General features: G+C 37.6%; 1 protein-coding gene across 1 annotated transcript in view; it reads left to right on the plus strand.

The window, feature by feature from the left end:
• Positions 1–11,935: 11,935 nt before the first annotated feature.
• The window catches only part of LOC108574211 (helix-loop-helix protein 11), a 311,508-nt gene continuing 296,610 nt past the window's right edge, over positions 11,936–26,833 (plus strand). Inside the window, exon 1 of the mRNA XM_017936787.1 lies at positions 11,936–12,153. Within this exon, the coding sequence (XP_017792276.1) occupies positions 12,022–12,153 (132 nt within the window). The 5' untranslated portion in view covers positions 11,936–12,021. The remainder of the gene's footprint in view (positions 12,154–26,833) is intronic.

Consider the following 26,833-nt stretch of genomic DNA (forward strand, 5'->3'; position numbering starts at 1 on the left):
TGGGTCATTCGATAAGTAAAGAGACAAAGAATTCTAGTTGAAAAAGAGCTTTGTATTCACGTATTTTTGGTTATTAACCCTCCGTTGGTAAACGTATTTTTTTACTCTCTGTAGGCAAGCTGGGTAGTTTGTGTCTAATTTTTTTTACTGTTTCAAACTCTCAGAAAATTCTGAAGTACTTATCAAAGTCTCTACTACATTATACAGTTATTCGTTAAGTTAAATGTTTAAAATTTTTTTCAATAAAAGGAAAAATTCGTTTCGTGAAATTTCACTTGGGTCGTCAAAGACCCAGATTACCTACAGAGGGTTAAAACAGAGCTGTTCGACAATAATTTCAGTATACATACAAAAAATTGAAAATTAGGAAAAATTAGGTTGAATGGTTCTACCACATTCATTTTATAGTCCAGATCTTGCCCCATCAGATTTCTTTTTGTTTAACTCCCCTCTTGTACAATCAGGTTTGATAGCAACGAAAAAGTGAAAATCAATGTGCAAAACTGACTCAAACAATAAGACAAAGAATTCTTTGCTACTGGCATAAATAAGCTGATAGAGTGATGGGACAAGAGCATAATTGTAATAAGGGATTATGTTTGAAAAATAGGTAAATTGTAAAATTCATCGAATAAACCATATTAAAATAACGGCCGTTTGTCTCTTTACTTATCGAATCACTCTCGTACATTCTCGTTCTTACTGATGCAATGTGATGCAAACCTAAACAGTCATTACAAAATTGTTCTGTGCGGAATCTCGTAATATAACGAGTACGTGCATTTTTCCAGATACTTGGTACTAAATCTAACGAAGAAATTTTTTCATATTATCCTCGTTTACTTGCTATTTTTGATAAAATATCAATAAACAAATAATTTAACTATAATAGCTTGAATAATAGCGAATTATACATATTTCGCCCATTGGCTCACATTTTCCTTACTTAATATCACGTATAGTTGCCACAGAGGCTCGAAGAAATTTAATTTAAATCGCCTAATATTTTCTATATGAATATACCGGGTGTCCTAATACTCATGCGGCAGTGTGTCTTCCTTGAACATACTTTCTTGTATGCGTGTTTCAGTGTTGGAATTTGATCTTAGGTTTGCATGAATTTTTTACAAAGATTTCTGCAAATTTTTTCATTCCGGAAATAGTAGTAAAATTAGATCGGTGCTAACATTGACATACATACCTTCATAAATACAAAGTTAAAAATCATACTTATACACAGATGCAACCATTAAAACGCAACCAGAATTGCGCGTTGAAAGCACATTCCCAATGACCGAAACTGCAAAATCATTCGCGCAAAAGCAACATACGCGCATCTCCATAAACAAACGAAGCAATCGGATCACAGTATCCAGCGATCGCCGGAACGTAGAGGCCTTAAAATAACCAAAGTACGTTGCTCGAGCGTATTCGGGGCGATGAATGAAGGTGGCCAAGATTCTCGAATGGCACGAATTTACTCAACTTTTCAATGAACCTTGAGCTTTCCATGGCACGACAGAACGTCGGTCCGTGTATTTCCATTGGCGTGGGCTAGATCGAGGAAGACGAAACGAAAGCATATACAGGGTGCCCAGTAACTGTTTGGTGCAACTAGGAAGGAAGTGATTTTACGCGAAGAATTATATTGAAAATGTGGAATAAAACGTTTTTCACGAGGCGTTGTTTTCGAGAAACTAAACTACGTCTCGACTTACGTTCGTATCAATAAGCGATGTCAATGTCATGTTCAGCATCGATAATACATTCGTTAACGATTTCCTTAATTTAAATGCACATTACCGAATGAATCGTTGAAAGTGACATTCTTGTTAACACGTTCACTGCCATCAGAAAATCTATAGTACGTTGGGCGATACATTTTGGGCCGCATACGCTGCGTCGGTGGCAGCGAACGTGTTGACGCATACAAATCCTTGCTCTTCGAGTCAGATAATTGTGGATTGATGACACAGTATTTTGACGATTCGGTTATTCGAAAGTTTGTACGATTCTTTTGCTTAGCTGCGCAAGATCGACGCTATTTATGAAACATGACGGAGAATATTTAAATTTAATTTTCTCGAAAACTAAGCCTTTTGTAAACAAACTTTATCGACATATTTTCGCTTTATTCTTTCACGCAGAATCACTCTCCTCCCGATTCTAAAAGTTGGGTTACAGGAATAGCCTATCTTCAACCGGTTACGGAACACCGTGTATACACCATGTTTCGACTAACGCGTTTCATTGATCCCCCCGTCCGGTCGAGGCGAGTTGAAGTGAAAAGCCCACGGAAGTTTCGAGAGGTGGCCACGAGGCCAGGCCTCGATGCCAGCGCTGCCGCCTGCTGACGTATCGTGGCCGCTCGTAGTAGCGACTCTTTTTCTCTGTGGTTTTTTATAGAGCTCGACAAGACGTCCTTTCCGGTCGTTTCCTAGTTGCTAGCAGCTGATAGGCGGCCAGAGATAGCGAGGCTCGTGCGAAGGCACCGGTAACAACCAGCTGAGTGGCGCCAGCCATCAGCTGTTGGTGACTCACGCGAGCCGACCGAGAGCGGCGCACCGCCGCCGACACAACACACACAATCCGCGTGTTCCTCTCTCGCACGGCCGCGCTTGCGCGAGAGAGACCAACAACGAAGGCACACACGGTGAACGCGGACGTGGCAGCAACTCTACGTGCGACGTGTGTACGTGTACCGATTCCGCGGCGTATTAGCCACGGTTTTTCGCGCGCGCACGTACGCCGCGTGAAAACGTCGCACGCCTCCCACGCGGTTTTTTCGTTCCACACACACGACGTTGAGTGTGATTATGGAGTCGAACCATTCGGACGCATACACCGGGGCATCTTTTATTTTTGCACGCGCGGTTTATCGGGTGTCGTTGATGATCCGTTCGATGGTCGTTCAGTGGGAATCGTTGGAAACGCTGTTTGGTTTATTAACCCCCTAGACGAGCGATACCGCGGGACGAAAATTTCACTGCGTCAGCAGAGGCAGACAATTAGTTCGGGAAATGAACTCTGTCAGCGTTATGTATCTGGACGGGGTGGTTCGCTCAGTTATTTTTGTTATCAGTGGATCGATCCAAATTTTTTTTTTTTTTGTCATAGAGAATATGATTTCAAAGAATCCTCAAGTTGGTGATTTCAAGGATCTTAGATAGTTTTGTCTCATTTTAACCTTATAATAACCGTGTAACCCTGTAGTTTTCTTTTTGCCTGTTAGCTAGCAGGCATTGAAACGAATTCAGCGATCACAGTATAATATATTTGTTCATATATAAAATATTAAACGTGACCTTGAAAACTTATTTTTTTAAAAAAGGACAGAAAAAATCTAAGGTCACTACCTTGGAGATCCTTTTGATCGGTCTGCTAATAATGAAAATAATTGAGGTGGTCATGTTAGGCGGATCACACTGTATATGAGTTTTGGAAAATTGCTCATCACGTACACTGTGAACCTGCTTACACGGCCACGCGGAAATCTGAAATAAATAATATATCGGTTTTTAGTGTGCGTATTGTGATTAATATTAGAAGCAATAATGAGTAATTTACTATTTTTTGTTAGGAAATGAACGATGAATTTGACCAAAAACAGTGAATTATTCATTGCTACACCTAATAATAGGAAGGAGATAGCAAATGTTTGAGTTTCCTGAAAAAGAATTAGGTCTGTATCGAGAGTGATCCAAATTCCATTGGTAGATTGTAGAATATTTGTGGCACGAGGGTATCAAACGCTTGTCATTATTTATGTTTATGAATCGCGGTGATATTGCCGCGTGTAACGTCTCAGTCATATGACTTATAAGATATGAGCCGTTCAGTGCAAAAATCGATTAACTCCATAAAATGAGAAGTCGAGAAATTATTATAAATATAAAAAGTTATGATTATACCAAGTGCTTTGACACTTAAATTTCAGATTTTTCAAAAAGTGGAGTTAATCGATTTGTGCACTGAACGGCTCATATCTCGCGCGAGAACACGTAATTCCCCGGGGAAAAATAACTCGGGTAATATTAACACAATAAATAAAGGAACAAAAAAAGAGAAAAGTGGAGTTAATCGATTTGTGCACTGCACTGTAATTCCCCGGGGAAAAATAACTCGGGTAATATTAACACAATAAATAAAGGAACAAAAAAAGAAACATTAAAATCTCTCTTTTATCGCCTAAAGTATTTCAATGCAATTGCAAAAATTTAGTGCGTATCGTAGAAACGAAATACAGAAATTAATAAGAAAAAATTACTCGTCCGGAAATACGAGTATGCGCATACGCACACTTTTTGCGCTCGTTGTGTACGAGGAAAATTATATTACGGATAAATGTCATGACACACACGTTACACAAGGAGTATTCGAGCATTGTAAATTTCAAGCTCAATTCCACGTATTCCACCACGTACGATAACAAAGCTTCTGTCGGACAGATTAAATCACGCAGCATCCGCTCGAAGAACGCTGAAGAGAGAGTTAACTAAATCGTACAGAAGCCTCTAACGATTTACCACTTGATTTTACCGTTGTTAGTATTATCTGATACGATAACGCTGGTTAAACGAATACCTACATAGAACACGATAAGATGTTTTGCAGAAAACGTTTATCGTATTGTATAATCGCCGCAGAAATATAGCGCGGCACTTGAAAAATTTAGGTGCTCGTAAATTAACGCGTCGTGGATTCTAAGCAGTAAATCGGGGAAGACCGTCGATAAACTGTAGTTCATTTACAATCGAGGTAACTGTAAATTGTATTTAATATTTGGAATGTTGTTGCTGTACTCTCGGTTTCACCGACGGAACGAGACTCGTGTATTAACACTTTGCGGACAGGGGACTGTCGTGTCGAAATACTGATTACTTGTATAACACATGATTAGGCCCCTACATCAATTCTTAACTAATAAAACTAAATCCCATGAAAATTCAATTTTCCTCAAATATACAAAAATATGAGTTTACTGATTGCGTTCCTAGTGTTTTGTGAACGCATATACATTGAGTCTACCGTCCTCAAAGGATTAACGCGTTTGATAGAAAAATATGAAGATTTGACAATATTGATCTGGTTTTGATTAGGACGATAGCGATAAATGTCTGATTCTGAGTATGCATTATGAAGGGGGAAGCAATCGATCCAATAGTTTCCGAGAAAACCGTGGGACAGTGTTGGAAAACGTGGTTTCAGGAACACCGTGTTTAAAGATCTTCGAAGATTTGCGTCAGGCGTGGTCCTGAATCATTCAAACACACATAGCTCCTACGTAAGGGTACGATACGTGCCCATTTCAGAGTAAAACTATCACTAGTTGCACTCGAGAGTTAAATTTATCAGCGCACACGGTATCGAGAGCTCGACACACAATTTGAGAGTACTCTCGCGAGTAACTGCCGTAAAAAATACTCTCAGATGGTCACGTACTCTTAGATATGCTACATTTTAGAACCTTGGACGTATGCAACGGAGAACCGTATTCCAAATTGACATTGTACGGCACGATTGAAACTTCCTATTTGCCTGTTCAACGCCTAAATTGCTGTTCCGACACCGAAGACATGTGTATTTTGCCGTCTAACTTTTTCAAGTACCACGCTGTATTTCTGCGGCGATCGTACTCGAAATTGGAGCTGTGTCGTGGTCGGTTCACGTGAATCTCGTAAGCGTTGCAAACGTCATCGTCAGGTGGATTGTACGTGAGCGAGGGAATGATCGTTCGGTTCACGGTCCAACATTCCTTTCGGATGATGACGGCGACGTTTTAAGTACCGTGGGCGGAAACGGGTCTGAAATTTTTGTGCCGATTACCAGCGGCTTGTTAATCGACCGAGCCAATTTCAACTTGTGTTTACTCCTTTTACAAGAAGCAATGTATGTATTAGGTTGTCGCATACGAAGTAAATGTATTATTAGACAGCACTTATTACACATTAATTTAAAGCTAGAAAATTTCGTAACGGGACTGAAATAAAAAAGGGTTTACGAGGACTTTGTGGCGCTTAAAAGTGCAGAGTTTTCTTGAAATTGTTAATTGGGTTTAAATAGAAATTGGAACATTTTGGAATATAACGTATTTCATATTTAATACAGTTATAACAGTACAATAAACTGTTGTGTTCTAAGTATTGACGTTAACAGGGTCTCCAGTTAACAGGGTCAGTAAACCATAAATAACCTAGTCTCGGGGTGGTCCAAGTGTATCGAAACCAGTGAATCCCACTTCGATTAATAAATATTATATTTTTGCAAAAACTGCACACATTGAAAGTTTTATTAACACCTCGGTCACTTCGTCTGCAACAGTCTAATATACAAGAGTGAGTCAGTAAGAACTACCACCTGAAATAACTCATTATTTGATGAAAAAATATTTTATACGAAATACATTTTATTAAATAGGGGGGTTCGTTAAATGAATGCGTATTAATTTTTTGTCTTAGATTTAGAGATATCAAGTTGACCTTCAATTTTTCAAACCGAGTACTATATATTTTTTATACAATATGAAAACAACTGTCAAAACAAATTCTACTGTACGTGACACAACAAGGAGCGGTTCCGGTAGGTGTGCAGTGCGTGCCGTGCGTGCACGCAGGCGGCCAAGTTTCTACGTCGGCCGATAGTGCACTTCGAAGAATAAAATTAAAAGAAATATATCAAATATTTTTATGGACTTTTTTTTCTACTCTATCAACTACATGAAACTGTCGTAAAAACATAACGTTAAGCTCCCATGGGTTAGGTTAGTTTATGAATGGGAGGGCGGCCAAATATTTCTAGCACGCAGGCGGCTGACAGCTCAGAACCGGCTCTGTGACACAATGATCTTGAATGAAAGAAAGAATTTAAACATCTCGTAACATTGTATTTACTATATAGTATTTCTTATCGATATGGCAGTTCTTATTGACTCACCCAGTATATTGATCTTATATATACACACATACATATATATATATAAGGTCTGCGATGAAAAGGAAGGTAGCCACCTACTTAGTCGACCTACTTCTACGGGACTGATCCGAGTGAACTCAGCGGGTACCCGACGAACGAGCTGACGTCACACCAGCCAACCATCCAGCCAGTAAGCCCTCGGCGTACCAGCTGATCTAATGTAACCACTGGATGGGAGAATGCCATGTGGAATTCTGCTGCTTGGACCACGTGTTATTATTGTATATCCTGCAGGAAGTCCGATGACTTCATCAGTCGTTCATTTATCTAGTTCCTGCTAGAGTCTTCCGAGCTTCCAGCTGCAGTTGCACTACCAACTCTATCATCGTCATTCACTTTTTCATTTTTTTTATCCTTATACGTCGATTAGAGTAATTGATTTCTAAACAGATAGCGTATTCTTTGAACGATAATGTCGTTCTGTAGTAGAGGCCTAGATTTTTTCCTTTTCGGCTAATCTTAGATTATTTCTGTCTATTTTTGAGATATTCCTTTTTTAGCTGTTCTTGTTTGCGATCACATTGTATATCAGTTGTGATACTCATTTTTTCATCGATAGCATTTGTACGACAGGTGTACAAGACATTATCTTTTATCTGTTTGTTTATCAATTAGATTTTAATATGCAATCTTTTTATTCTTTGGACTGTACTTTTTTTTTAAATCAATGTTGCAACGATTTTCGTAAGATTCTGTTGTTGTTTGCCAACTTTAAGTACGGTTAGATTAATTTCCGATAGGCTGAAAATATAATTTCAGTGTTCTTTTTTCACGGTAAACAGGTGTTTATAAGTTTTCAAAATGATTGCCTGTGACTCAAGTTTATAAAGTAATTTCATAGTAACCCTAGCTCGGTAACAACGTTTAAGTTTTGAATGGTCGGAGTTCGAGGTCAATTCACTTAGACGTTTCGGTTATAAGTCATTGAAACGGGTTCGGTACAATTTTTCCTATTCAGTAGGAATAGGAAATAAGGCACAGCTAATTACTTAATCATGCATACTGTTCGAGGCTGACAGAGAATCCTAGACAATTTCAGGGATTAAATTCCAACGCTAACCAATTCTTTACTTTTTTCCTTCAAGTTCTCATTGAAAGTACTTCTTAACATCACTACCACTGTCAACAATATTAACGTGAATCGAAGAATGTTTCGGAAAAGCTCGAAATTTCGTGTTCGATTCAGCACTACTGTTCCATTAAAATTTCAAATTTTCATAGGCATAGAACACGAACAATCAAGAAACGTAACCTTCCACAGCCTATTTACTTTCGCGAGATTCTTTCTACAAAATTATCGTTTCGATATGCTCGTTTACGTGCATGTATAAGCGCATGCACGTAAAAAAATTAATAGATCATTTTAAGAGCCTCCTTGAACCATATTATGCGACTCAAAAAAAAATTTAGATCGGTTTATTAATAATAGAATAATTCAAGGTGATCACGTTACCATGGTTCACCCTGTATATTATATATATATAGGTATGTATATGTTTCGCTTCTATTATCGACACGCGTTGAACGAATGTTTCAAAGAGCAGGGCACAGGGTCACGGTCTTTCCCTGCTGACTCATCTCACATCCGCCATCCAGATCTTTTCCCTCTTTTCTCTTTCTCCCTATCGCCGTCTCCAGCGCGTCTCTGTGTAATTTTACCAGATGCTTCCTAGCGGCGAGCGCGCCACCGGTTTCACATCTTTCTTTGCTGCCCCCTTGCCGATGAGAAACGTTCATCTCTTCGTTTCTAAACTATTCATTACACCTGCTCGCGTAATAGTAGACCGCTTTATTCAACTGTTAATCTTCCTCAAATACGTGCTTCCTTTTCGTTACCTGCGTTTCACGAATATGCCATTTAGAATCAGATGTGTAGTTTCATTTCTTTCCTCTTTCCTTTTATCAGATTTAATCCCTCCTTTTATGACTATTTTATGGCCAAGTATATTAGCGTTAATCCTCTATAACGCCATGACACTTGGAAGTTAGGTATTTTATGTCACTATATTTTATGTTACTATATTTTTTTACGCCCCATACTATATTTACTGCAGTATACAAATCATTATATTTTACAAATCGCATTTTATTTGTTTATTGTTATGCTAATAGCTTTATAGTAATTATTAATTCCTGCTTCGCTCATCGGAATGTAAAATTGTAATCAGCGGTCATATTTCTTAACTGCTTACTGTTTTAATACTTTGTTAGGTGGAAAATGTTATAAATTCTAATATCATGTAGAGTTTGTATTTAATATTTATTAGTGGTATAAATTAAAATTAAACTTTGTTACCATTTTTTTGAATTATCGCGTTGATTATTTATGGTTAGAAGTAGAATTTTTCAGTAGTTTACGAGGTTAAAATAAATGTTTTTTAATAACAAAGTTCTTTTGTGTAATGTGTATGAATATGATATCCGAGGTCATCTCGATTATTATTATACACGTATACAACGTTTCAATTTTTTCGTTAAACAAATTAAATTCCCAAAAGATAAACTATTTGATCATTTCTATAAATTGAAATTTAACTTTGTGCTAAATAAAAGCATCACGATTTTCGTTATCAAAGAAGCGGTACATAGTATTGATAATACACGAACGTTTTCAATTTGCGATGTGTACATAATCGCGTGTATAACATACGTATACCGCAATGGGAAAATGATGGCATGTGTACGCTAAATTGAATTCGAACAATACGCGACAGCACGTAGAGTCTGTCCTTAGTGATTCATGTGTTGTTTCTAAATGAACTGGAGGCAAATTCAATAACCCAAATAGTTATTGGAGAATATGATCGAAAGTGACATTCGGTGATAGTAAATCTTTACAGTGTTACATTTAACATAGTTAATTTACAAAGTGTATTAGACGTGTTCATAAATTTTTATTAAAATTTAATAAAAAACAGCATTAATGTACGAGACTGGTACATTTTTTTTTTATGCCTTTTTAATGCACAGTGTTTGTTGCACGAGTGTACGAATTCTGAACAAAGGCGCCAATAAAAAAATAAATAACTACATTTTCGTCTAGTTAATGTACCAGGCAATTTTTTTTTTGAGGCTTTCTAATGCACAATATTTTTCGCACGAATAGAAAGATTCTGTACAATGGCCATAATAAAAATAAATATCTTCATTTTCGTCTAGTGACATCGTCTAGTAGTTACATTATTTCGTCTGGTTACATTGTCTAGTTACATTATTTCATCTAGTTAATATACGAGCCAAGTACATTTTGTTGCGACTTTCTAATGCACGATACTTTTCGCACGAGTGTACAAATTCTAAACAAAGGCGCAAATAAAAAAATTAACAACTACATTTTCTATACGATGTTTACGAATGGGAAAAGGGCGAAGAGGAAGTACGCAAATCCTCCTGGATCATTGGAAACCGTGAATCGTTGACATTGAAAAGCGTCGTGCACGTGGAGAAACGTACGGGTTCGTAAAAAGCATTTAAAAAGCGCGGTCGCGCAAGGAAACGTTGGAATATTTTCACGTGGCGTGGCATTGCGTGCAGCTTAGTCTTTGAAGCAGTAACCACAGAACGACAATGATGTCTCGCTTCATTGACCGCGAATTTAACTGTCGATAAGTCGTGGCTGCTATGTAGTTCCGCGAAACAAACAGCTCGACGCTTTCAATTTTCTTAAAAGCCCTTGGAACCAGACAGACAGCCGTTTTTATATTTCCGTCCGCGATGGTTTCTGCGCGTGCTCTACCTCCCTCTCTCTCTTTCTCTGGTATCTGCTTGTAAATCAAATATTCAGAGCCGTCACAAAACCCGACGAATCGTGGACGTCATATGGGGTGCGCATAGAGATATACACACGCGGCTGTGTCAGTGTCCTCTTCCATCTCGTCTCTTTGATTTTGGGGGATCTCTTTGGTGGCTACGCCAAAATGCTTTTCGAGAGACCCGCGACTGGTGTGCTTGTCGTGCGCTATCAAATGAATGCGCCCGCCATAATGTCTGGCAATGACAGTTTCTCCTTGTCTCACCGCCGTCGGTTCAACACATTGAAAATTATGCCCCTGTTTTTTTTTCCTCCCCCCTCATTTTCTTTAGAAAATGAGAAAATAATTTCGCTTTTTCTCTCTCTCTCTCTCGTCAACTGTGTACCGACACATGTATAAAAATGCCAATCTTCCCTATTTTGTTTTTATTGTAGTAAATGTAAATATGTGGTATTCGTAAGATAAATTAAATATAGGCCGTCGAATATACATGTATAGTAGTGCAGAGAAATCACAATTTATTATCATTTCGGTGGTGTATGTAATATATGACTTTAATGATGACGGCATGCGACTTTTGTGCAGTAAATAAAGCATACGTGATATACCGCGGGGTTTTTATTCTGAAGAACTAAAAGGTACGAAAAAAGAAAGTTGCGTGGTACTTTTACTAACGCTTTCTACAAACTTGTAAAGTTAAAAAAATCGGAATTTTTGGGTTACCAAAGTTCCTTTGCGAGCGTGCTTTTAACCCTTTACAGTCCTGAGTCGAATCATATTACTTGACGTCGCATTTCGAAGCCAGCTCGACATAGGAAATTTTGTCATCAGATGTAATACATTTTTTAATTTATTGGTATTATACTGAAACTTAATATTTTGTAACTTAATGTCATGCGGAAATGTGGAAATAAAGGCAAACTTCACGTTCGATGGTGGGCAAACGAGTGCAGACAAGGTGGAACTAAACGACGCAAGTAATTCAGACCGCAAAGGGTTAAGAGTTCTCGCATACTGTAGTATAATTAGGAAAGGGGGATCAATCGGAGGCAGGCACGGCGAAATTGTTATAACCGCTTAAAAGGGCCCGATTTCTGTTTGCAGAAGCATTGGAATAGTAGAGGAGGGCTCGGTGACCACGAGCGTGACGGTCGCCGAGGTCGTTGATTCGCAAGAGCAACAGCAACAGCAATCAAAGAGCAACGGCGCGGTATCCCGCCGTGTTGCTGGTCAGAACGTTGCTCTGAGCAACGGCAACAGTACCAGCAACGTTAGCCGTGTGACACCGCGAAGCCACATGGAGCAGGAAAAGCGTATGCGGCGAGAAATCGCCAACAGCAATGAACGTCGTCGGATGCAAAGTATTAACGCCGGTTTTCAGTCGCTGAGGACGTTGCTGCCGCATCACGAGGGCGAGAAACTTTCTAAGGTAAGTGTTAAACGCCGCTGTTCTTCCTTTTTCTACTCGACCACGATCACGCGTCTTTTCTCTTTCAATTCACGGAATTATCCTTGTACAAAATATATCATCTTAGCTTGAAGAAGGAAATTTTGGCATGAGACAACAAGATCATTATTCCCATAATCGAAACGTTCATCGAAATTCAGCTTCTTTTGTAAATATATTTAGGCCGTTCTTTTGTGACATAGTAGAGGAGAACATGAAAATTAATTTAGCCTTTGATCGATGAAAGTTTTATGAAACGAAGTATTTATATATATGATCCTTCAGTAGTTTTAGACGCTCTACCATCAAAAGCGATGTCTCTCTAGCGCTTCCTCCAATAAGTTACCTGTGCTGGAGGAAGAATTAATCCTCGGCTTGAATTACCATTCTCTTTTTGGCTTCCCTCATAACGTTTTTAGATTCACCTTTTGAATTCGTAGTGCCGATTGAAGTATTTTGCTATTGATGTGTGTAATTTCTTTTTAGGCACGTATAAATTGTACACAGGTGGGAGTATATTGGTAGAGTAGAATGAATTCAAAGGGTCGATTCTTTGGATAGAATGCACTCGGTATCTATTTAGTTATCATTTGCACGTATAGAGAGGGAAATGTCGTATCGAACTTATAAATGAAACTTTTTTACATTCTCTTATAGAATTGATTTTGCTTTGCGTGTAATTTTGTATAGAATTTTTACCTGCAACATTTTTCCTCAACGAAATTCGTGTTTTATTCGAAAGTGTGTACCTCTAATTTGAACGAGTGCAAAATGTGCTGTGCGTATAAAAAGTTATTCTTATGCCGCACTTTTTGCACGTCACCGAGAGACCGTCAATGGCTACACATTTTACTATCGTATGAGTGGTGTACGGTTGTTTAGTAGTATCACTCTGCAGCACTTCATTCATTCGATCTGCACTTTCATTCATCACTCTATGGATTTTTTGTCTTCAAGATGAACAATTCTCGTCGGATATTTCTTTCAATTAAGATCACTGTTGTATTCAATTAGACATATACAAATATCCGAAGTAATAATAACAATAAAAAAATCAGATCTTTTTACAATTTTCAAGCAGAATTAAAATGTATACATTTAAGTAGACTGTTAACCCTTTCATTGCTGTTGACGCGTATAGGCATTTTGAAAATTTGAGCCTTTTGGTGCATTTCCACCTTAATTTGATCTTTAATTTTATCCCTCGCGTACTTCGACCTCAATTTAATAAACCAAATTTTTAAATTACACGACCAAAACAACAGATTTTACGGCCGCGGTGAAACATTCGCCGTCTGCCACACGTGTTGCATACTAAAATCTGCCGCAACGAAAGGGTTAAATAAGAAAGGTAGCGAAGTACCATGAAAATTGAACTCATACGAATGTTCATTTCATTTTGATAATAGTTCCAATAAGGTTTACAATACTTTCCAAGTGTCGTAGTGCATGCATTGAACCGCTTCCAGTCGCAAAGGAAGATAAAACATAGACACGAACTTTGCATCTTTTTTAGTCATAACGATCTGGTTAGATACTGTTAAGGCGGGAATAAATTATTTTGCGGTCGTAACGTTTCACCGCGTACGGTCATGTTAGTGACCGACGATGTGTCCTTAACAGGATGTCGTTCCTACTAAGGTTAACACGTAGACCGGAAACGGTAACCTGTTTCTCTTTGGTAAGGTGAATTCGCCAATGAAGCTCAATCGTTCTCGCGTGAACGTACGAATATTACGCAACGTCGCCGTGGCGACGTCGGCGGCGGCTTTTACAAATTGTCGCGCGGCGTTGTTGGACTAATTTTAGCATGTGAAAGTCGTCGTCCGATCCCACGCCGTTAAACTAGACCCGCTCGATCGGCTCGTGTGCCTAGTCATGTCGGTGCTTTAATCGTTTGTCTCGCCATAGTCCAACCGTGTGACACTGACCGCTTTAGTTTGCCCTTATACGGTTGCTTCTCTGACGTTGCAAATATCAGCTGACGTCCCTTATCATTTTATTGAACATACACGGTGAACTCCTTTTCTTTTGGATAGCTTAGTTAGTAATTTATGACCAGGGATTTTGTGAAATTTGTATAATTAACCCTTGTGCGTCCAACCCGAGTACCCATTTCTATATTTTCTTTAACAGATTTTTTTATGTCCTTATGAAAGTATCGTAAAACCGCTCCGGATTCCCATTTTTTGGACATTTTTACAAAATAAAAATTTACGTAAACAATTTTAAATATTGAAGTTTGAAACAATGGTGGACATTTTAGTTGACCACACAAGGGTTAATTAAAGATACATGGTGAACACTGTTGGCGCCATTTCTTTTGAAACTTTAGTTTAGGCGTGTCCAACCCGCTGCCCGCCGGGCCGCATGTGGCCCTGAAAATAGTAACGCGGCTCGTAACAAGATCGTAAACTTTTAACGTTATTACGTGATTTTTAGCAATATTTTTCACAACTCGAGTGCGCTATAATAAAAAGTATAAAAAGTAAAGGAAGTTTTGTTACTTATGTACATTAACATTTTAAAATGCTTATTTTTCTCTTTTCGAAAGTATTAAAACGGAAACTTTTTCAATAAAAGTTACAAAATAATTTTAAGTAAGAAGGATAATAATTAAAAAAGTGCAATTTTAGACTTTTACTTATTTCCATTTCTGCGCAAACTTTTAAAGCGTGTGAGTTTCCGCTGAAACAAGTATTTATGTATATACGTACTGAAGGAAATGATTATCGAGATATTATCAGACAATTGGTTATTTACTAGGTTATTCACATCTTTTCCTGGTTTACAATTTTTATCTTGTACAACACCATCGAGTTTTTTCAAATACTTAATGCCTTATCGAGCTGAATGAAGTTATTCGACTAGGTTAATCGTCGTAACAATATTCGCGTATACAGAGTGTTTCTGAACTGATGGTACAACCCGAGAAAGGGTGAATCTAGGTGAAAAAATAATTCGTAAATGTAGAGTAACATTTTTCATACGGAGCTTCATTTCTGAATGAGTAACGTAATCATACACATAATCTGTTACACTTGCGTTTAACTAATGTCATTGGTGACTATCTGAATTGCTGTTTGTCACATTAGATAGCGAAGGATAAAGAATGACATAGAAATAAGAATCGATCGTAATGGTGAAATAGCTTGCACACTAGGATCTTGATATCGATATATTTTTACTTATGGAGTCAAGTCAAGTTTCTTGTGTACTGCAACGAGAATCTAAGTGGGGAACAGCTCAAGGAGAAAATAATTTTTCTTTTATTATTCCATTGTATTTTTGCTGTGCTTTATGTTTTTATTGTTCCAATATTGCATTGTATTATTCGAACATTTGAAAACGAGAAATATTAAAATTTAACAATGATTAATTCGGAAATTAACGAGGCTTCGTATGGAAAAAAAAAATGTTACTCTAAACGTTTTCAACTTACTTTTTCATCTAGATTCAGCCGTCTTTGGATTGTACCATCAATTCGGGAACACCCTGTATAAAGCCAGTAAATTTTTCGAAATTATAGTAGTTATATAAATTTGACGTTTATCTGAAAGCAACTTGCGTACTCGTTCACGGGTTACGTGATACGGCGACGATATCTGAATGCAACGTGTATAATACGTGTACGTGCATATCCACGCATTTACGCGTAAAATCAGCTGTTAATTCACAGTAGTAGCTACGAGTCACGCGGCACTCGAGGTTCTTGTCCCGACTGACACACATGCGCATTATGTGCTTACCTTTGCCGCTCTCGTAACGCACCTTTAATGGTCGACAATCGCGCAAACTATTTTTTGCGTCGTAACTATGATCCTTTTCTATACTCTTCCTACTGGTATATGTGTCAGAGTTTGTTTAATACATTTTTGAAAAATTTTTTAAATATTGTTATTCACAAACATTTTCTAATAGATACTTATAAAACTTGTATTGCAAATAAGAAACTTGCCTGAAAAAAATTTTCTACTAATTTTTTTTTTTAAATAATATCGACCAACGTACCACGTGTTTCTTAAACACGATCTTAGTTTCTCGCGACCTTAATTCACGCTATGGAAGATGTGGAAAAAGAAGAGGAGAAAGTACGAGCAAAAAGTGGAAGCAGATTAAGGCGCTAATTTTAAATCAATTAGACGGAAAAGTTGAATTATAGCATCGAAGAATTTTTGAGTTCCTAGATGTTTTTTATGTCACAGTGATATTAACGGAGTAAATGTGAAATAGAATCTGTAGATATCTTCTTCTACGCTTAACACCCTCGCCGCCATTGGAAAATAGATAGCACTCTGGGCAGTACATTTTGTACCGCATATGCTGCGTCGGTGGCAGGGAACGTGTTAAAGGCTTGATTTACACGGTTCAGAGAGCGTACTTAAAAAAAGTTATTTGATACAAAACATCATTTATAAACAACACAAGTGCCTACGAATTTTTTTAAATAAAGATTTGTAACACTAGTCTGGATATTTTTTTTTTTATCGAACCTTGTGTATGTACTCGTTATAGGATTTCAGACGGAATAATTCTTTTTAGGATCTTAAGATTCTTGTAATGATTGTTTAGGTTTACTTCAGTAAGTGTTCTAATACTTATGAACGGGAGTGCATATACACACCGAACAGTTCCCGCCGTCTTACATGCACACAATATAGCTCCGTATACTCTCTTTTTCTCTCTTTCTCTCTCTGTGGGTGTGCGCGTACTTTCGCAATGCGATATTTCGCGAACCAGTCCTCGGGCCACATGGTTCAATTCCCACGCATTTCTCTTAAGGAGATCGCCCGTTCCTTCCTCTCTCTCCTCCCTCCACTTCTTCACCCTTTTTGTCCTTTTCCTCGTATTTGGCCTCGCTCGCCTTCTTCGCGTCTCTCTCTCTCTCTCTCTGCGCGTGTAGTGTGTGTTGCACGGGTGGCGATGCGGCGCGACGAAGGCCAAGCCTGTTCGACGAATTTTGGCGAAGCCCTGGCCCACTAAGAACTGCGTGGTCTCTCGAGAGAGCCTGGGTTCCCTTTCGCTACGTAGCGAATATTAACGAGACCGGTGTCCAAATACGAAGCATCCCGGTTTCCTTTTTTGCCGCCGCGAGACTTCTTGCTCGTTACACGCGACAGCGTCGAAAACCACGCACGTGGAGAACGTTTCCTTATTAATTGGTCACACGATGGCCGGTTTAGGTATGTATGTACATATATATTTGCGGCCTCTATCGGGCAACAGATATCTGTGGAAGAGTTTGTTCATAACGGAATTGCATGATCTCTTTGTCAAACTCTGTGAAAAGTCGGAAGAAATTTTATTCTACACCATTCTGCGTCGTTTTATCATGATTTTTTCACTGCTTTTTCAATGTTTAAACGAAATCTTCAAACTGAGGAAATTAGCCGCGATAGTAATGATTTTTACGTATCGCAAAATAAACGGAAAGGTTATTCTTCACAAACTTTGTATTTTCTTTTTTATTCGAGCATACTTTCTGTGATTTTGTTATTTACAAATTTTATTGTGCATGTTTAAATGCACGTCAATGACTGCTACAACATATATATACATTTGAGTAAAAAAACATAGATGACCTTGAAAAAAAAAAAAGAAACAAAAAATGGCATTTGTAAAGGAAATTTCTTCCTTATTCACTCTTTGAAACCATTTAAATTACGTACAAAAATTTTCTCATACCATCACAGCTAGACAAGATAATTAGGTGGCCTGTTTTACGTGACCCACCCGGATATTAAGTCATTCCATATGTTCGAGCCAAAAACGAAAAATATTTTAATTAAATGCCAAACAAATATTACAGCGACGGTATAGTCGCTCTACCAAAAAGAAAAAAAAAAATGGAAAGAAATTGTAAAACTAGAAGGTAACTTATTTTTTTATGAAATTTAAATGTATATTTCAAATATTGATCTAAATTTCTGTATACAGTTCAACACAAACTTATGGGTACCAATGGGTACCTGGTACAATTCGTATTTTGTAATCCTTAGATTTAAATTGAAGTTAAAGATTAACTCTAAAATGTAAATTGATTAGAAGTACAATTCTTCTTCTGTTACATCTCAACCATCACCTGCACCACGAGTGTGATTCGTTATTAGAAGGCAAGGGGTTTACCCTCTGTAGGTAATCTGGGTCATTAATGACCCAGGCCAAATTTCGTTCTTGTATTCTTCGAAATTAACTTCTATTTTTATCAAAGAAAGTTCTAACACTTGACTTAACGAACAATTGTACAATGTGGTAGAGACTTCGATAAGTGTCTCAAAATTTTTTCAGATTTTTTGAAAGTCCAGAACAGTGAAAAATTCGACTTGAACATAAACGAACCAATCATCGTATGAAGTGCGAAAAAATATGTTTGCCTATGGAGGGTTACGATTCCTAAAAGAAACTCGTATTGATGTTCCCTGGCTCCACGTGTCGTCGTTCGTAAACATCCCGTGATCGACTGTATTTGGCGCGTAAAGCTTCCGGTTTGCAGGGGATGCTTTTTGGGAAAAGGGAAAGGAAGACATAGGCGTAAACCAGCGGTGCACGGTTGTACACCCGGTCTCGAGGAGTGTCGCGCCTTTTGTAGCGGCAGCACTTTGGAAAAGAAATAAAAAGGAGGAGCGCAAATGAGCACAGACGCCTCGACCCATTTTCATTTAGCGCTCGCCAGACAAAAATAAAAATAAACCGCTCCTTCTTCTTCTCTCTGTTCGTATAGGTACCTTTTAACGAAACTTGGATCGTGTGCCTACTGTGTCGATGTGTGCGTGTGTTGTGGGTCGGGGTTGTTTCGCACGCATAATCGTGCTCTTTTGCACCGCGCGAGATCGATCTCTCGGATGTGTAATACTCCTCCGCAGCACTTGAACATGTTTGCATTGAGGCTGCCTGATTAATGGCAGTAACGATTCGCTTTCTGCTGGCTCCGCTTCTTTTTCCTGCGCCTTCTGTTATTAATAAATCTGTCCATCTGGGAGTTCACGGAGGAAATTTATCGGCTTTGCGGAAATTTGGCGAATTTTATAATAGTTTAGAAAGTAGAAAGTAGCACATTGTAAAATTTGCTGAGAATAGTGAGCGAAGTTATAATTATACAGAGTCTACGTAATATTCCTCTAGAACATGCGATTTTTAATTTTTTTTTTATCTCACGCGTAAACTAATACCAAAATTCTACGACACACCGAAAAATGTATTATACTTTTTCCTCGATTTGACAATAAAGTGTGCATTTTTGACCGATTTATAAAAAGAAAATATTATTTTTTTCCGTTACTTATCAGTGCTCCAGGAGGAAAAAATGAGAGATAAAATTTGGGAAAATTTTCTCTCAAGGAATTGAAAAAAAAAAGGCAACGTATCGGAAATAAGAAAATTGTTTAGTTTTAAAGTAATTGCATAATCGATGTAATAGCTCTGTAGCTTAATAGGCGCGTTTGGCCAGAAACAAAAGAATTGTTCCCATAAATTTTTTACAAGACGAGCACAATTACTTGTACTAAACAATTTTTTTAGTTATTCGGGCAGAACGGATATTCACACAGTCCGGTCGTTATTGCAACAACCTTAAATGTGATGGCTCATAAAAAAACGAAACTTGCACGTTCGATTCGCGTAGTAATTGTAATTGCAGGTTTAATTGCAACCTCGTTAATCGAGATTTTATCTGCAGGTACTTAATTTATCAGGTTTAATCGATATTGCATCGAATTGTATCGAGCCAATTCTGAACGGGAAGTTAGGTCAAAAATATATGGACGAAGCGAATTGCATTTATCTCCATGAATTCTTAACTTGATTTCAGGGTTCCATTGTACCTTTTCATGTCTGCTTGCCCATTCCCTTAGCTACGAGGAACACAAATTTACTTTTCCCTCCTTGCTCTTATTTTTCGCTCTTTTATTTCGAACTCCTCCGCTGTTCCTCTTTTTCCTTTTTCTCTTTTTCTACTATACCATCATCCCCCTTTTTCTCGTTTATATTCTTCTCTTTGCTTATTTTCGCATTCTTCCCTTTCTTTGCTGTCTTTTCATCGTTTGCTTATGTTCCTTTTATTTCCCGATTTTCCTTAATTTTCATCCGTTTGCTGTTTTACTCTGACAAAGGAATTTCGACAAAACAGAGAGCAGAGTCGGAATTCGTATAAGTACCCGCAGAGTTTTATTAAAAGAATTTATGAATCTTTTTCCCCCGAATAAAAACACACATACTTGTAATAAAAAGAAAACAAAAATCATCTCAAAAGAAACTTAACGATGTTTATTTGTAATATAATGTTGAAAATATCAAACGAGACAATCGAAAGAAAGCATACGCATTGTGAAGAACAATGGATGCCACCTTTTCAAGTTAAAAATAAACCTCCGTTACGAACCACCCAATGTTGACCAAAAAAAAAAAAGAACAAAAAGAAAAAAATTAGAAAGAAAAAGAAAGGAAAACAGAATTTTTGCATCAGCAAAGTTTCCTCCACAGCGTTTTTTTTTTTCTTCTTCGCCCGCTCGTTTCCTTTGGCTCTTTCTCTTGATCCTAAGAGCGCAGCATACGTGTGCGGCTTCTCTGTAGGAAAGGACGGCGGGGAACCCCCGACGTCACGTGCTTCTCTCTCTCTCTCTCTCTCTCTCTCTCTCTCTCTCTCTCTCTCTCTCTCTCCTAGCTTCTTTTGTGCCAATGGGTATAGTACTACGACAAAACACAGAGTGCAATAAGTGGCTTTGCGTCGTTGCCAACCTCGCGTATTCTAACTTTTTTTTCGCCGTTCATTTTTCGTGCGGCACCTCTCTCCACCTTCTGCACGCCGTGAATGTTAATGCTTTTAAGCGTCCGGCCTAAGAAAGAAGCCCAAGAATGTACGCGCGCGCGCGCGTTTCTCGTTTTCGCCGTGGTTCCCCGGTTTTGCAACGGCGGCGATTCATTTCTCTCATTTCAGGTTGCAAATCTACGCTCCGTGTACTACGCCTGATACGGTTCGTTTTGTACTGTACAATGTGTGAAAAAAGAAATACGGTCTTCAGGGGTGAGTTCACACGTTTGAAAAGTGCGATGGAAAATTGTTTTTTACCTTTTAAAGATTGATGTTAATTTTTGTTTTCGTGCAGTCGACCTTTCAAGTTTTCGCATAAACGAGACAGCATAAGTTGCGTGTGTTAGGTTATTGCCCTTTAACGTATACATGAACGCTGGTGATATCGCGTTTTATGTCTCTGTACAAGGAAGCATAGGAAGAAAAGAGGAATAAAAGTCTATTAGTAAATGTAGATTTATGCAATGTGTTTTGTAGTAGACGGCGTGTTTTAAAATGTGTGTATGCATGTACACCTTAATGTAAAGGAAGAAAAATTTTCAAAATTGAAAAGGCAAGTAGTAATTAATGCTGCGTTAAAACGATTTTCTTCTTTCGACATCTAGTCGATTCGTCAAATCCAATGGGTTATAATAGAAATACTTATCAAATTCCTTTTCATCCTTATTTTACCATTAAAGATGTATTAATATTTATCGTTATTTTAATTATTTTAATTTGTCGAGCTCCTCATTATTTAAGTGATCCTGATGCAAATATAATAGTAACACCAATTCATATTAAACTAGAATGATATCAATATTTTTCTATAATTAACCCTTACTCCGTAAACATATTATTGATACTTTTAACTCTTCCATTACCACATAAGTTTTTAAAGAATTTGCCATTTATCTATCGATCATCGCGTCTACAATGGATACTAAATAAAAATCAATTTTTGTTCGAGTACCTAAGTGGAACACGTGCGATCCACTGGTCATGAAAGGGTTAAACCGTAACCAATGGGTCATCTATGTCGACACATCAGTCTTTACAAAAATTTGAAGAAATTTATACAACTTCTTTGAACATTCTAAATAAGATTCCACTATCCAAGAACATTTTTATAAGCAAAAACGAAAATCTGAACGCAAACCCTTTGGAACTAGTCTGTACAAAAAATCGACCTACGCGACTTTTAACTTCGTCTGAATGCTCCGGCAAACAACATATAATTCTTCCGTGACGTGAAAACGTGTTAAAGGTGTGTTGTCGATCGAGAGATCTTCGACTCGGAATTTCGTAGGATCGATTCTACGCCGGTTCCGTTTTTGGGCGTTCAAACAATCTTGCTTACCAGTTGGTCGATCGCGTATATAGCTGGTTCAGCTGAACGCAGGCTAAAATGTATGGGCCCCGGAGCATCTGGGTCATTTTACTCTCCTCTCCGCGACACCCCTCTCCAACAGTTCGGACCCTGTTCGTCCCTTTGTCTCGAGCTTCCCTTCAGTCCCTCCTTCTGGTTAGCCCGACCGACAAAGGTCTCTCTCGGTATATACCTGCCGCGCCGATACAGCCGTTGCTTTCTACAAGGTGTCCCGAACGGACAGAAGAGAAAGTTGCACAGGATGGCTTCGACGGGGACGGAAAACGGCGACGTTACAGGAACCACGACCACGAGCTTGACGGATTATTTTGTTTCATCTTAGATTGAATTTCGTTTCGCAGTTTCTAGTTACGCGCCGTGTTTAAGCGGCTCGAACGTGAATCGGGAGAGAACGATTTTATCCTGGAATTATTTTCTTTCTATTATTATAGTCAGCGAATTACGAAATTTTCTTGCGTGGTGTGTCAAAATAAGATGCACAGTTTTGTTGTTGTTGTTTGAAACTTGGTTCGACTGTGTTGGAATGAACACCTTTGATTTAAATCTGAAGAAGGTTAGGATTAATAAAAACTGAAAATGGATATAATATGAATAATTTTGATAAAAAAGATTAGAAAATATAATTAATAAAATAGAAAATTAGCGTAAGTGTATAACCTTTAAGTGTAGTAATGAAATTATGTGCGTGTCAGTAGGAATTAATAAAAATACTTTTAGTGATATTTCTTTTGTGAATGGATTTTGTTTTTTACAAAATTGTAAATAATTCGTCTTGTTTACAATTTTATTTCTTGGATGTTACACTTTTTCGTAGTTTTTGTAGGATAGTGTTGTAATGGACGAAGTAACGTTATAACGATTGATATAACATGTGAACTGTAGTGGAAGCAGAGTCCTCGAAATTCGACTCGACTTCCGGTTTCACCCGAAGTGAGCATGTTACATCGAGTCGATCGAGTATTTCAACAAGTTCGAACAAATTTTATCGAGCTGTTATCAGTGTCTTCCGAATTTTATATGTATTTCCTACTTCTTAGTGCCCTATGTGGTTTGCGAAATATTTCAGTGAATAGAAACATGTCGAATTTCATAGTAGAATATTTCACAGAAAATAAATACAAAAAAGGGATTTGACTGTTTTCTAAACAACTTTTATGGTAATTTTATTCTCGAATTTTCTCAGAACGTCCAATTAGCATTACCAAATTGACAAATTCCATTATACCAAATTTAATTATAACTTCATAGGCAAACATACATATTTTTTTACACCTGCTAAACAAATTGGGTTGTTTATATAAGTCTAATATTTTTACTATTGGATACTTCAAAAAAATGTGAAAAAATTCTGGGATACTTGTCAAAATCTTTATTACATTATACAGTAGTTTGTTAAGTCACTTTTTACAATAAAAATAAAAATTCGTTTCGAAGAAACACGAGTGAAATTTCGCTTGGGTCATTAATGACCCAGACTGCCTACGTAGGTTTAAATCAGGCGTGTCCAACCTGCGGGCCGCAATGTGGCCCTGAACAGCACAATATCGTAAACTTTTAACATTATTATGTGATTTTTAGCGATATTTTTCACGACTCAATTGCATTATAATAAAAAATATTAAAAAATAAAGGAGGTTTTGTTACTTATGTACAATTAACTGTATTATATATTTCGTATGGCCCAGGCAAATCGAAAGGTTGGACACCCATGGTTTAAATGCTTATACATTAAATTAGTAGTCATCCTATATGATTGTTTTTCGGTAGAAATGATCCTAACGAAAGGATTAACACGAGTGCATTCAGTGTGAGAATAAAAAAAATAAATATTGATATAAATACATTACAAATGACCGTTCCGTGTATCAACAAGTGTCGTCTACCTGTTACGTATTATCTTAATTTGCAAACAATTACAGTTTGACAATAGCAGACAGTAAAAATCGATAACGATAAATCGTCGTGGTTAGAATTTTCGTAAGTAACAGGTGTAACGATAGATCGTTACCTTGAGCCTAAAATGGTTAAACACGAAAATCTTCCGGTTTCCGGTGAATTGCATTTCAAGAAACTCGTGGCTCGCGCGTAAAAATAAAACGTATTGTCGATAATGACTGCGTGTTACACAAAACGTAGGCCGAATCTTTTGCGATGTAAACATTATGTTATTCTACGTTCTACTGTTCCCAGGAATAAGACGGTTAGGCAACGAAAGTATACTGCGTGTTTCTGCGCCAGCCGGTGAAGTTATAACGCAGGCCGTTATACGAGACAGTGGCTTCGGGTTTCCTTCTGCATTCCTAGGTGACGAAGCGCGTGCATATTCGTAACAGCGACACGCTTCTAAACTACAAGGCCGGAGGATACTTGAGAATCACGATTATAATGCAATCACGGCGTTAATTTATTTCTGCAGATGAGTTAATTATACCGTTAGTACACTTTGTTCCACGCGATTCCCCACATCATCGGCTCTTTGTCTTTGTCCACCTTTCTTTCGACCCTGAATAACTATCCATATGTAAAATTCACATACCGTGGGGATTTTTTCCTTTTATTCTGAACATTGCAATTTGTCCAAGTGGACAAGTGCAACAGTTGATAAAAATTTACACCGCGTGGATCATTTTTCTTTGGGCATAGATTGCAAAGGGTGCGTTCCTAAGAAACACGCATTTTGAATTTTGCGGCGGTCTTTTTTTGGTTCTTGAGATATGCGATTTTGAAATATTATAAAAGTAATACTTTTAAGAAAAGAAATTTCTCCTCTCTTAACCTTAACCTTGACATATATCTTCAAGATTTTTTAAAAGCATTGACCCCACTGCATCTCCACCCCCAAGTAATTCTAATCTAATCTAACCTGAGCCAAACCCAATCTTCGTTTAAAATCAGAATTAGGTTAGGGTTAGGGTTTCGGTCTGGGTCGTATTCAATTGTTAGGCTAGATTACAAAAATACGTATAATTTTTGAAAACAAGATATTTTTATTTTACGAATCATTATTAAGAGGATACATTTCTGTATGTAATAAGTACAGTTTACAAATTCGCATATCTCAAGAACCAAAAGAGACCGCCGCAAATTTCGAAGCGTGTGTTACTTAGAAATGCACCCTTTGCAATATGAGTCAACAGAAAAATGATCCGTGCTGTACAAGTTTCTGTCAACTTTTCCCGCCAATTCTTCTATCAGCTGATTTACATAGCACGTGGATGACTAATTCCAGCGTCATGGCATTTTTCAGTAGCTACCTGATTATTGCTACATTGTTAGGTCAGTTTGAATGACCTGTCGGCTGAAAATGATCCATTAGCGAGTTTCCAAAAGTGAATTTTACAGGCTTTACGTTGCACCTACTGATAGGTTATTAGCGACGAATTTAAATATATATTTTGTGATAAGTATTACATCTATACCAGTTTATGTACAATTATAATTAAAAAGGTACTACACGAAGTACAAATGAAGAGAGATTCAAGTTAAGATTAGCTCTAATGAACTTCTTTCCGAGACGTATTAACGCAACAGGATACGGTATATCAGATTTTGGCTAGATTTAACGAGAACGAGTATTAGGTAGTTCATTCTCTTAGCCAATCTACCGTTATTGAATAAAATTACTCAATCTCTCATCGATATATGGTATACAATATTAAACTTCCCGCTTCTTGATATGCCAGTAAATCAATTTAGACGCCAGTTCGTGTGATTTCATGAAAAAAACCAACAGAGCAACCTATCTAATTTTTGTCCATTTGTTCCCCTATTTTTCTTTCCATGGTCAATATTGACCGAATTTAGACGCTAATTCACGTGAATAAACCACCTCCTATTTCCTGTAAAAAAAAAAAAAAGAACTAACTCGAGTCCATCTGTTCCCTTTTTCCTTTTTCCATGGTCAACATTGATCGAATTACAGAATTACATTCATGGTCAGCGCAGGACATTACGTTCATGATTAATTGCCACGCAGACCTCGTGTAAATCACAATTATGCATGCCCGCGTGCGAATTGGTCTCGTAAGATTTGTCGTATAATGGCGCGAAAAATAGATCGTTCTAGTTATTAAAATCATATATAGAGTCGCATTGTGCTCTGAACTTACGATGGAAACGTGAGAAACTTAAGTAAACAGTTCTCAATGGAAACGTCCAACGGTAACCATATATCAAGTGTGATAGGATTATTTTAATGGGATGTATGATGAAATTACAGTTAATTGCAAAATTATTACAATCATCGTTACTAGCTCGTTCGACAGTGCTTGTTTATTTGTATTCTCTTAATATCGTATAGGATGTGATTAACCTTTCTAACGCGACGTGGGTGCTCCTTGTCATAGTGTTGACCCACAAGTTTTCGTGTGGGTCGATGTCTGTCTGGTTTCGTTAATTTTTTGGTTCGATATAAATTTTCATATTTGCGTAAAAAGTACTATTTATTGATAATTGTTTAGGTGTGAACACGTTTAACAGTTTCATAG

Source organism: Habropoda laboriosa, unplaced genomic scaffold (assembly GCF_001263275.1).
Source record: "Habropoda laboriosa isolate 0110345459 unplaced genomic scaffold, ASM126327v1 scaffold26, whole genome shotgun sequence".
NCBI lineage: Eukaryota > Metazoa > Arthropoda > Insecta > Hymenoptera > Apidae > Habropoda > Habropoda laboriosa.